Raw genomic sequence first — 12,500 nt, 5'->3', positions numbered from 1 at the left:
ACAGAGAGAGAGAGAGAGAGAGAGAGAATGTTAGAAGGAGAGGAGCGAACGACGGAAGAGAGAGAGACAGAGAGGGGGAGGAGGAGAGGAATAGGAGGGAAAAGCGACAAGAAAGAACATAAAGGAAAAGCAGGAGATGACAAGAGAGTGAGACTGCTAGAGAAAAGGGGAGAAGACAGGAAGAAAATAGACAACAAGAAAACAGAAAGGGAGAGAGAGAGAGAGAGAGAGAGAGAGAGAGAGAGAGAGAGAGAGAGAGAGAGAGAGAGAGAGAGAGAGGGGAAGAGAGAAAAAAATGGATGGGTTAGAGAGAGGGAGAGGAAGACGGAGGGAGAGCGAGATACAGAGACAGGGAGGAAGAGAAAAGGGAGAATACAAAGAAAGAGAGTGAGAAAACTTGAGAAAGAAAGAGAAGAGAAGAACAATCAGAAACGGAGGACACAGAGAGGGAGGAGAGAGAGGAAGATATAGATTTGAGTATTGGAGAATAGGACAAAAAAGCACAGCCATGGAGGAGGAAAATAAAGCGGGTGGACCAGAGAGAAATGATGATGGAGGGAATACAGTAGGTCTTGAGAAGAAGGCAGAGACATAAGGGAAGAAGGGGAGGGAAATAGAGGGGAGAAAAAATGGAGAGATCAATATATCAAATCAAGTACATCGGGTGGATGAGGACAAGGAGATGGACAGAAATGCAAGTGGACGAAGATCAATGGATGATGACCAAAGGGAGGGATGGGAAAAAGAAAAATAATGAGCGGGGGGGGGGTCGGGTCGGGGTACGGGGGTTGGTGTGAGACAGGGCAGACAAACAGACAGACAGAGAGATGGACAAGTGAGCAGGCAAACAAACTAGTAGGCAGACAGCCAGAAAGTCAAACAGACAGGTAGACAGGCAGACAGACAGACAGAGAGATGGACATACGACTAGATAGATAGATAGATAGATAGATAGATAGATAGATAGATAGATAGATAGATAGATAGATAGATAGATAGATAGATAGATAGATAGATAGATAGATAGATAGATAGATAGATAGATAGATAGTAAATACTGTACATACAGTACATGTACAACATAGATATATGTACAATAGACAAGTGAAGTGACGTATGGAGGACAAAAATAACAGAACAAACAACACCAAAAATAACACGGCTCAGACAACAAGATTGGGGAGCCCAGAAAACCTCAAAGAGATCAGTAAGGAGGTGGGAGACGAGACAAGATGAGATGAGATGAGATGAGCAAGGTTGGAAGACGGAGAGAAAAGAGAAGGGTCACGTCACAAGAAGAAACCACAAGACGTGCGCAAGAAAAAGTGCTGACCCAGACCTGCCCATGCCTGTTGACATGGCCCAGGGGGACTGAGAGAAGAACAGAGAGAGACAGTGAAGAAGAACAAAAGAGGAGAGAGAGAGAGAGAGAGAGAGAGAGAGAGAGAGAGAGAGAGAGAGAGAGAGAGAGAGAGAGAGAGAGAGAGAGAGAGAGAGAGAGAGAGAGAGAGAGAGAGAGAGAGAGAGAGAGACAGACAGACAGACAGACAGACAGACAGACAGATAGAGAGACAGAGACAGAGAGAAGGGGAGAGGGAATGAGAGGAGGGGAGAGAGAAGGGGAGAGAGAAGGAGAGAGAGAAGGAGAGAGAGAAGGAGAGATAAGGAGAGACAGATAAAGAGACACAGGCAGATAGAGACAAATTAAGATAGGGAGAGAGGGAGTGGAGGGAGGGAGGAGGGGATGAAAGAGGGGGCATGACTGCAGAAGAAAGAAAGAAGATGGCAGAATGGAAAAGTGCAGAGGAGAGGTGAAGGGTTGCGGAGCGCGGAGCATGGGTTTGGCTGCTGGAGTGAGTGAGCGAGGGAAAGAATAACTCTTTCTTTTGAGGCGGAACTGGTGGGTAGGAAATCGACAGGGCCAAGAAAATAATAATAACAAATAATGATAATAACTGGCTGACTGTGACAGGAGCTCGATGGCTTTTGTCTGATATAAGTACCCCAAACTTGCTTTGTATCGACTGCACGTCGCTGGCAAGTCCTCATGAGTTCCCTCCCTCATTTTGCCGGATGTCTTTTTGCGTGTCGCAGCACTCGATGGGGAGAGGCTTTTTTTCGACAAACAATGGTGTGTAATGACACCCTCTCACACACTCACCTCCAATGCCACATATATTGCTAGGGCCATCAGAGGTGGAGCAAAGCAATAAAAGACTCTGTGTTTATGACCAAGAATGGGATGTACGAGACTCCTGTGTCTGCTATGCCGATATGTGTAAGTACTTACGACCTCATCACTGCGTGTGTTTATGGCTGTGTATGGGAGAAGGTGTATGGGAGGGAGAGAGAGAGAGAGAGAGAGAGAGAGAGAGAGAGAGAGAGAGAGAGAGAGAGAGAGAGAGAGAGAGAGAGAGAGAGAGGGAGGGAGGGGGAGAGAGAGAGAGAGGGAGGGAGAGGGAGAGAGAGAGTGTGTGTGTGAGTGTGTGTGTTTGTGTCTGTGTGAGGATGTGTGTGTGCATGCATGCATGTGCGTCTGCAATGTAAATGGATGTGTGGCATGCTTTTGTGTGGGTATTGTATGTACGCAAGGGCCTGGACTGACATGTCTGTCTATCTGTCTGAAAAGAAAAATGACTTTCTATGCTCTTTTTGTGCTATGGTGCTGCAGTGGGAACACGAGAAGACATCTCCACCACAGAGACGATGAATGGCCCCACTCCACACTAAATGGCACAGTAAATGTCAGGCCTTTTGTCCAATGTCCTGTTTCACCTTTCTCTACGCCTCGTAGGCATGGACTCAACTTTTTTGCTAAGGCCGGGCCCCGTAACAATGGACACGGGTGAGGCCGTGGCGTGGTGGATCTGATGTAAGGCTTGGCAATATCGTCTATTATTCATTCAATGCGTCGTCACAGATAAATGGGCAACACGGATGGTGAATGGGTAACACAGAAAAAATTGCGGTGTTAATTCAACACTGTTCTAGCGATATTATGGTCCCAAATGATTTAGTGTTCATTCAACTCCTTGACTGTTGAACTGACACCTAGAGAACTGGATTGAACAATGTTTTAGAGCATATGACTTCCAAGTGTTAGATCAACACTCAAAGACTTGAATGTTACACTAAAACTGAATGGGAGAACATTTTCAGACTACTGTTGAATTAACGCAACTTTATAAAAACATTTCTTTTTGGTCTTTTAGGCTTTATTTGTGATATAGTTTGAGAGAGAGACAGGATATGTTTGGGAGAGAGACGCATAACCCGTCAAACCACCGTTAAGCCATGGTAGGGCCAACACTGCAACTTATACTGTGCGAGGGTGTGCACAATTTAATCCAACTGTTTTTCAAGGTAACATGGTACATGGACCACTATGTAGTAACGTCTAGGTACTCCATATGTTTACTTCATGTAGTTGTTTCATGCAGATGGGACTGCTGGTGATCCGACCGTTTGCTGAAAAAGCTAAATTACATCATATACTAGCAGCATTGCTGTGACATCATTGAGAGTCTAAGTAACAGATTACAGTAGGATTTGGTCATTAGCATTTTGGTAACAACAAGCTTATAATAGAAGACTCTGCATGAAAGAGTTCGTAGAGGAATGAATATCTGTTGAATGCATGTAAACATGTAGCCTATAGTCTATTCAAAGATCTGAACCTCCTATGCACAGCCAGGTTCCAGGTGCTGGTGAAGTGCAGTCATCAGTAATCCAAAGTAAAGTGCGGTGATCCTTCTTCTTTAATGTAGCCTATAGTCATTTGTATTACTGTAAGACAGGGCTATTCAAATGGAGGCCCTGGGGCCAGATGTGGCCGTTGGATGGCAAAGTTCTGCCCCCCCCCCCCCACAAGGTCTGAACAAAATAAAAACAAATAAGTGAGCTATCTGTGCCCGTGCATAATTTGCAAATCACTAACACTAATTGCTAATGCTTCAGGTTGGTGATATCTCTTCTATGCATTCATTGGAATGATAAATAGACCATCATTAGGCTACTAAGAAATAGAGAAGCAAATACTGTATCTGTTCTGTCTGGAAAGCTATCCGCTTGTTTCAAACCCTAACCTCGGACACTGTGGTGCTTGTGGTTTTGCAGATTCTATGTACAGCCCCTTTTCTGGAAGGAATTTGAAAAATTCCTTTTAATTGAATACCCCTGCTGTAAGAAGATGCACCAGCCCTCCTAAATTGGGCAAATACATCAAACTATTTGTACAATTGGCCAAATTTCTATTGCAAACTGTTTATACTATCTAAACTACCCCCACCTCTTATGTGATGCCAGTGGTAGTAGTGGTGTTGGGGTGGAGACAAATGTCCTTCTCGACGCCCTTCTCTCTCTCTCTCTCTCTCTCTCTCTCTCTCTCTCTCTCTCTCTCTCTCTCTCTCTCTCTCTCGCTCTCTCTCTCTCTCTCTCTCTCTCTCTCTCTCTCTCTCTCTCTCTCTCTCTCGCTCTCTCTATCTCTCTCGCTCTCTCTCTCTCTCTCCTTCCTTCCGTTTACTCTGACAAGTCTCTAAAGAGGTATGGCTCAGTTCACTGGTCCACTAAGAGGGGCTTATCAGCTTCCATTAACGGGCCGGTTAAGAACCTAATTCAGAGTCTTGTACGAACACCGCCAGGCAGTGCTGGTATGCATGCACAAGGCGCAGTGTACGGCTTCGGCCAATATCGGAGTAATAGCTGGCATATTAACTAGCTAGCCGCGGAGTGGCGAGCAGTGTTGGCGCGGAGCAAGAGCACTATTGGTCAGGGCTCTAAATGAACACCTCGATGGTGCCCTGGGAGCTGATATTAGTCATTCAAGGTTCATCTTCGGACGTATGGGGTTCTCTCTCCATGCCTCCCTGACTCCCCTCCCCCCCCCTCTCTCTCTCTCCTTCTATCTCTCTCTCTTTCTCAATCTCTCTCTATCGCTCTCTCTCTCTCTGATATTAGTCATTCATGGTTCATCTTCGGACGTATTGGGTTCTCTCCATGCCTCCCTCCCTTTCTTTCTCTCTCTTTCTCTCTCTGTCCCTCCTTCTTTCTCTCTCTCTCTCTCCCATTCTCACACCTTCTCTCTCATCACTCACTTTTCTCTCTATGTTGCTGTCTCTTTCTTTCTCTCATTACTCACATTCTCTCTCTCTCTCCCTCTCTCTCTCTTGCTCTCTCTCTCTCTCTCTCTCTCTCTCTCTCTCTCTCTCTCTCTCTCTCTCTCTCTCTCTCTCTCTCTCTCTCTCTCTCACTCCCCCTTCTCCCCCTCTCATCTCATCAGTCATCCCCCTCCTATTGCCATCATCTCTCTTGTTTTTCTTCTGAGTGTCTGCCCGGGCCCTGATCATTTCCGATTTCTCCCTTGGCTGGCTGCGTTTTCCTCTCCATTCTCTCCATCCTGGGCGGGAGGGAGGGAGGCCCTTTGGTGCTCAGTGTGCCATTAATCTAGGATTAAGATAAGACGTCGTTGGGGCACGGAGGACAGGTGCTCCCCCAGGGGGGTCCACTGACAGGGTGGCGAGGAGGAGGGCACCAAAGTGTTTGTGTGCACGTGTGTGTGTGTGTGTGTGTGTGTGTGTGTGTGTGTGTGTGTGTGTGTGTGTGTGTGTGTGTGTGTGTGTGTGTGTGTGTGTGTGTGTGTGTGTGTGTGTGTGTGTGTGTGTGTGTGTGTGTGTGTGTTTGGACTCTCTCCATGTTTGTGTGTTGTGTGCGTGTGTGTGCGTGTATGAGTGTGCGTGTTGAGTGTGCATGAGTGTGTGTACGCATACCTGTGTGTGTGTGTGTGTGTGTGTGTGTGTGTGTGTGTGTGTGTGTGTGTGTGTGTGTGTGTGTGTGTGTGTGTGTGTGTGTGTGTGTGTGCGCGCGAGTGTATGTGTATGTGTATGTGTCTGTGTGCTTATGTGTGTGTCTGTGTATTTTGACTCTATGCATGAGTGTGTGTGTTTGTGTGTACATGTGAGTGTGTGTGCATGCATGTGTGCGTGCATGGGTGCGTGTAAGCGTGTGTGTTCGTGTACGTGCGTGTGTGTGCGTGTACGCGCACATGTGTGTGTATTAGCAGGGGTCCACTGGCAGGTGATGGATAGAGATAGAGGTGGGGTCAGTCTGGTCAGGTGCGGTGGAGAGTTCACCTCATTACCGGCATGCCGCCATATTGTGGTCATGTGACACCCTCCACGGTTCATCAACTACAACGTGTTCATCACTGTCATCTCTTCAAAAAAATAAATAATAATACATTTCATTGTGGCATTGCCCTGGCCTGCACTACATTGGCATGGTCATATTGTTCACGTAAGATGGACGCTCTTAATCTTTGGCATTGGGGCTCTTGGTTGCTAACCGCAGTAGGGAAACAAAATACAAACCTGGATGAGTGCTGCGAACAGATGTTGTACAGAGACGTGGGATGGGGTGAAGATGGCTAGTGTGTGTGTGTGTGTGTGTGTGCGTGTGTGTGTGTGTATGTGTGTGTGTGTGTGTGTGTTTGTGTGTGCGTGTGTGTGTGTGTGTGTGTGTGTGTGTGTGTGTGTGTGTGTGTGTGTGTGTGTGTGTGTGTGTGTGTGTGTGTGTGTGCATGTATGTGTGTGTGTGTGTGTGTGTGTGTGTGTGTGTGTGTGTGCGTGCGTGTGTGCGTGTGTGCGTGCGTGCGTGCGTGCGTGCGTGCGTGCGTGCGTGTGTGTGTGTGTGTGCGTGTGTGTGTGTGTGTGTGTGTGTGTGTGCGTCTGCGTCTGCTTGTATGTGTAATAACAAGGTTGACTGGGCAGCTGATGGATTGAGGTGGAGATGGGGTCTGGTATGGAACATTGATCTGCACTTGTGCGCACATATTTCGTATGTGAGAGCTTCTTTATCACTGACCAGGTGAGTATGTGAGAGCTTCTTTATCACTGACCAGGTGAGTATGTGAGTGCTTCTTTATCACTGACCACAGAAAGAGACAAGGTCATTCGATCTATGTATGTCCAGTGCAAACCTGTTTCCAACAGATTGAACGATATAGCGCGTCACAGAACGCACTAAAAATAACAAGCAAACCAGCACAGGTCACAAATAGTGTGGAAAGGTGGTGAGGTAGGGTTGGATGAAGTAGTCTGGTTAGTAGATAGTTCTGGGGTACTGGAGTGTTGGGTGCTGTAAGTGTTGCATGCTGGGACAGGAGGGGGGGCGGGGGCATATGGAGTAGAAGTAGAAGTGCCTGTTACTGATGCAATTACACCACTAGTTCCTTCATAGTTTATACACCAGTTATTCCTAGGGCTGTAAATATCATAATCAATATGTATCGATGCATCGATCCTATGGACGATGATTGTATTGAATCATATCGTGGGGCATTCTTATGTATCGAAAATATTAAAATGGCTGGCCCCTGCCCAATAGTCTAGCTGTTAACATATTAACCCTTTGAGGAGTAAGGAATTTCTAGAGGTTCTTCTAGAATTTTACTGGAACACTCTACAGCTCCTATAGACGTCTGTGTTAAAAATCTCGCAAAGACATTATGACATCATAATGAGAACTCAAAATTTGGGCAAAATTCTAATCACATATTTGGGATGGTACTCCTCAAAGGGATAGAAGTGGAATAGTAATTGGGAAAAAAAATCAAATTGAATCGTATCCTATCGTGGGGCAATCTTAAGTATCGAATAAAATCATATTGCTGCCTTAAGAAAACAATATCGAATCGTATCGACATGGAGGCTGTGATTTACACCCATAGCTATTCCACTGTACTTAATGAGGTAGATACACTGTAAGATACACAAGAGATGCACTGCTGTATATTTTATACAACTCTGCAGGTGGGGGGTGGCGGCAGCTCACCTCTCGTGCCGTTGAAGAAGAGCGTTTGCCGGCGCGGGTTCTGGATGACCACGATGGAGCCGTCGTAGTTCTGCAGGCGGCAGGAGATCTGGGCCGTCCCGCCCTCCTGCACCGTCACATTCTCAGCCTCCACTGCCTGGCCTCGCGCTGCAGGAGGAGAGGAGGAGAGAGGAGAAGAGGAGAGAGAAAAAGGAGAGAGGAGGAGAGAGGAGAAGAGGGGAGAGAGGGAGTACAGAAGAGAGGAGGAGGAGAGAGAAGAGGAGGAGGAGAAGAGAGGAGAGAGGAAGCACAGAAGAGAGGAGGAGAGAGGAAAGAGAGTGGGGAGGAGACAGGGGGAGGAGACAGAGGAGGAAGAGAGAGTAGAACAGAGCAGTGGGGAGGAGAGAGGAGAGGAAGAGAGAGGAGGAGGAGATAGAATAACAGAGGATTGGGGGAGAGGAGGGGAAATGAAGAGAGAGGTTGGAGAAGAAGAGAGAGAGAGAGAGAGAGAGAGAGAGAGAGAGAGAGAGGTTGGAGAAGAAGAGAGAGAGAGAGAGAGAGAGAGAGAGAGAGAGAGAGAGGGAGAGGGAGTGGGAATGGGAGAGAGGGTGAGCTAGTTTAGATAGCTGCGTAATGAGAGGCAGAACACACAAGAGAAATTGTCGGGTACGCTTTTGAACATCAAACCTTTGAAATACGCAAATGAGAGAGAGAGGGACAGAGAGAGAGAGAGAGAGAGAGAGAGAGAGAGAGAGAGAGAGAGAGAGAGAGAGAGAGAGAGAGAAAGAGACAGAGAGAGACAGAGACAGAGACAGAGACAGAGACAGAGACAGAGACAGAGACAGACTCTTCCAGAGCCAACCTTTGGGCTACAATACAAACCTGGAGATCTGGGCCCCGCCCTCATGCACTTTATCGAGAACTACATGTTTTTTTTTGTTTATAAACACGGTGTTGTGAGCAGGGGTGCCGTAAAAATGTTTGGGCCATATGAAAGATTTGAATGTTGGGCCCCCTTAAGGGCCTTTGTCAGTGCTCTTGGGCCCCCTAAAGGGCCCCTGTCAGTGCTCAGGCCCTTAGAATCTGTAACACCTTCCCCCCCTAGCTGCACCCATGGTTGTGAGGAGGGGCTAGAGACGGGCAGCCAACCACGTGAGCTATTTTTTTGACCGACAGCTGTTTCCAACAGTCAGAGGTTGAGTTGTGCGCAGCCAGGGTCGCACAGTCAAGGGAAAACAAAAATTGAGAACCCATGTATATCTGGTTAAAACATTTTTGTTGACTCGCATGGAATAAATGAAACCCCACACTGTTCCATGGCCTTACATCATTCATTGGGGTTTCTGGTGATTTTCGAATTTTCCACGAAACACACCCGCAGGCAACAGCCAGCAAGGTCATCCAGATAGAGAGGGCCGCAACTGCTGACCACTATGTCTGGCCGAGCTCGAAGCCAAATCCTCCCATCTGATGCAGCCCTATATCTGGCTCTCGCCCTGGGCAGCCTTGGACAACCTTCCCTATAATGTCTCCAGAGGAGGTCTACTGTATTACTGAGCTTGTTTCTGCCCTATCCCTGAGTCAACAACCACAGCTGAGAGGTTAATGATGACCACTACAACAAACCAAACGAGTAAAGAAAGTTCGATCTGCGGTGAGAGGACTGTGTGTGAAATGGAAAACTACTGCTTCACAACCATGAGATAGAGGATTATTCAGCTGAACATATAACATACGAGAGTGCACATTGTAGGCATAGGAAGACGCAAGTCTTTGCTCATAAGACAAGATGATATAGGCCCTACAGTGGCCAACCGGTAGGGTACTCGTCTGCCATGCGGCCGACCCGGGTTCAATTCCCGGCCCGGGTCCTTTGCCGACCCCTCCCCATCTCTCTCCCCATTCGCTTCCTGTCCACCTCTCAAACTGTCCTATCATCAATTAAGTCGTAAAATACCAAAAAATATCTTTAAAAAAAACTAAGACAAGATGATACCAAACAAAGGTTTACTTTGTGGTCTTGGAATCAGCAGATATCTTGACGGCTTGGAGGTTCTTCTTCGCTAAGCACAATCCCATCCTGGTAAGTGAATCGGAAATCTCTTATAGACTAACCAAGCATGACAGATAAGAAGCTGTTTTTTCTGCACTGAGGATGGTGAAGTAAACCCTGACTGGCCAGACAGAAGAGCCCCTACAGTAGTTGAATGCAATTCTAACACTACAATGAGACAGCTGGACCCCTGCACAAAGCAACGGGTGGTGTGAAAAATCCAACAAAAAGGTAAAAAAGTTAGAGTGTGAAGTGTCAGAGATGGGGTCCTGTGGATACTTTCAGCCATTCACAGGCCTTTCTTGGCAGGCGTTGTGTTTTTCAAGATGGTCAGGGACTTAAAGCCAGCACAACAGCAGATGGACAGCCCGTTGGCAAAGGTCTGAATAGTGTTGAGAATGACTTGCCTATTGCATTTATGTACAATAGGACCTCTTTGAAGTGAATTTGCTGCAGATAAAGAGAAATGCTGAAGGTCTACAAAGAATGTGTCAAAAGTTTGTGGTGCCATATGTGGAGAGAGGTAGCAGTGAGACAGTTATCAGATAGTCTTCTTTACTGCAAAACCAAAAGTGCAAAAGTGGGATAATTTCTGAGGCAATAAAACAATAAAGCAGTCATTTGAGCAAAACCTGAGAATGACAGACAAGCCAGCAGTCCGAAACGAGACTTGTGCCTTTGCCATTAAGAGCGAGGGTGCGATTAGCAGCAATATCCCCTGTATTACGCAGTTAATCCGTATCAGTTTTATTAGCATTAGCCAGCTGCATTAGGCACTTGGCTAGCCCTCCAAAACATGGTGCCCGCGCTCGTCTCCCTATATCTGCCATTAGGCAGCCTGTGGTGTGTTATTGAAAATGAGTAATGGCTCCGTGCTCTGCGGAGAGGGCCCGCTGACAGATTCGTTCGTGATGGTTACTTGACTCCAGGTTTTGCTCTTGAGCTTACGGATTTTAATGCCACTACTACAAACCACTCTACTCTACTCCAGGCAGTGCTGGCAAAAAAGAGACATTATTTGAGAGGGGAGAAAAAAAAACCCTTAGCAATTAAAGCAGCGACAAACGCAATTTCAGACCATTTACATCGATTTGCTGCTTCTTTTTCCAGTGCCATGAACACATTAAACGTAAGGAAAAGTATATCTGCTGTGACTAGACGGCGGATTGAAGAATAAAGAAAGAATATACATTATTCAGTCCCGTTCCCCAGGGATTGAAGACATTATGTTTGTTTTTTTAGTCAGCCATCATCTTCAAACACGGGTATAATGTTCCTCTATAGCTTCTGAAACGACAGAGAGATGGTTCGCCCTCGACAGCTAATTTGAACATTTTGCTAATAGCACAGTTGCCGTGGCGCTTCACCTATGGAGGTGTGCTCTATCAAGGTTTCTCGGCTAGTAGTCTGTCTCTCTGGCCTTCTGACTTCTGCCGGCGGTGTATTGGTCTAATTGCGTGACACGGGGCGTATGGTGACGGTCTTGAGTAAATCATTATCTCAGCCAGCACCTGAGTCCAGAGTCTGTCGGCGGGCACACCAGGGCAGCGCTCGGACGGAGAGACTGACTGGCCTTTTCATTTTGTGTTGCGCACAGCGCGAACCCAATTACACGACAGAAATATTCTTTTTTTTTCTCCCCATCTCCACCTCTCTCTGGCTTGTTAGTTCTCTCTGTGGACCATCTATTTATTATATCAAATCCATCTCTCTCTCTCTCTCTCTCTCTCTCTCTCTCTCTCTCTCTCTCTCTCTCTCTCTCTCTCTCTCTCTCTCTCTCTCTCTCTCTCTCTCTCTCCTCTCCTCTCCTCTCCTGCTTTGTAGCTTCATACCTCTGCTCCCCTAAAACTCTTTCAGCTTCGACCCCCCCCCACCCCCACACACACACACACAAACACACCATCATACACACACACACACACACACACACACACACACACACACACACACACACACACACACACACACACACACACACACACACACACACACACACACACAAAATCATACACATACACACACACACCTCTCAGAAACTCTCTGTTGTATCACTTTGCCTTTTTCTCCCAGTCTGTACTTCTCTATCCACATCTCCAACCCCCACACCCCCGTCTCCCGTCCCCCCACACCCCCGCCCCTACTCAGAGTGAGTCACGCCATTGACTCGGAGCGGTGACGTCACCCTTGTTTCTGCTATCTGCCAAGAGGCTGCTACTAAATTTACAGCCGATTGCTCGCTGAAGAGGAGAGACAAGACAGCACACTAAGTCCACCAAAACATACCCACCTACCACCGGGACGGAGAGCAGCAGGTGAAATGGAGTAGAGGAAGAGAGACAGGAAACCTTCCTCTCTATCATACCGAGCCAGTGGTGTGTATGCGTTGTGCGTACGTGCGTGCGTGCGTGCTTGCATGCGTGCGTGCGTGCGTGCGTGCGTGCGTGCTTGCTTGTGCGCGCGCGCGCGTGTGTGCGCGCGTGTGTGTTATGTGTGCGTGCGTGTGTGTTGTGTGTGCGTACTATGTGTGCCTGTTTGGCATAAGCAAGAAAAAAAATGAAATGAAAAATAAGTGTTACATATATCTCATGCAGTTATTGTGGAGGGGGAGAGGTGAGGTTTGTTTTCCTTAAACAAGATGTAT

General features: G+C 47.1%; 1 protein-coding gene across 3 annotated transcripts in view; it reads right to left on the bottom strand.

Annotated features, from left to right (window-relative positions):
* Positions 1-12,500, bottom strand: part of cadm4 (cell adhesion molecule 4) — a 304,741-nt gene that overhangs the window by 69,352 nt on the left and 222,889 nt on the right. For all 3 annotated transcript variants that reach the window (XM_063199001.1, XM_063198997.1, XM_063198998.1), the window contains exon 2: positions 7,828-7,974. In XM_063199001.1, coding sequence (XP_063055071.1) covers positions 7,828-7,974 — 147 coding nt within the window. The remainder of the gene's footprint in view (positions 1-7,827; positions 7,975-12,500) is intronic.

The sequence above is a fragment of the Engraulis encrasicolus genome, chromosome 5 (assembly GCF_034702125.1).
Source record: "Engraulis encrasicolus isolate BLACKSEA-1 chromosome 5, IST_EnEncr_1.0, whole genome shotgun sequence".
NCBI classification, from domain to species: Eukaryota; Metazoa; Chordata; class Actinopteri; order Clupeiformes; family Engraulidae; genus Engraulis; species Engraulis encrasicolus.
This window is presented reverse-complemented; position numbering and strand designations above follow the sequence as displayed.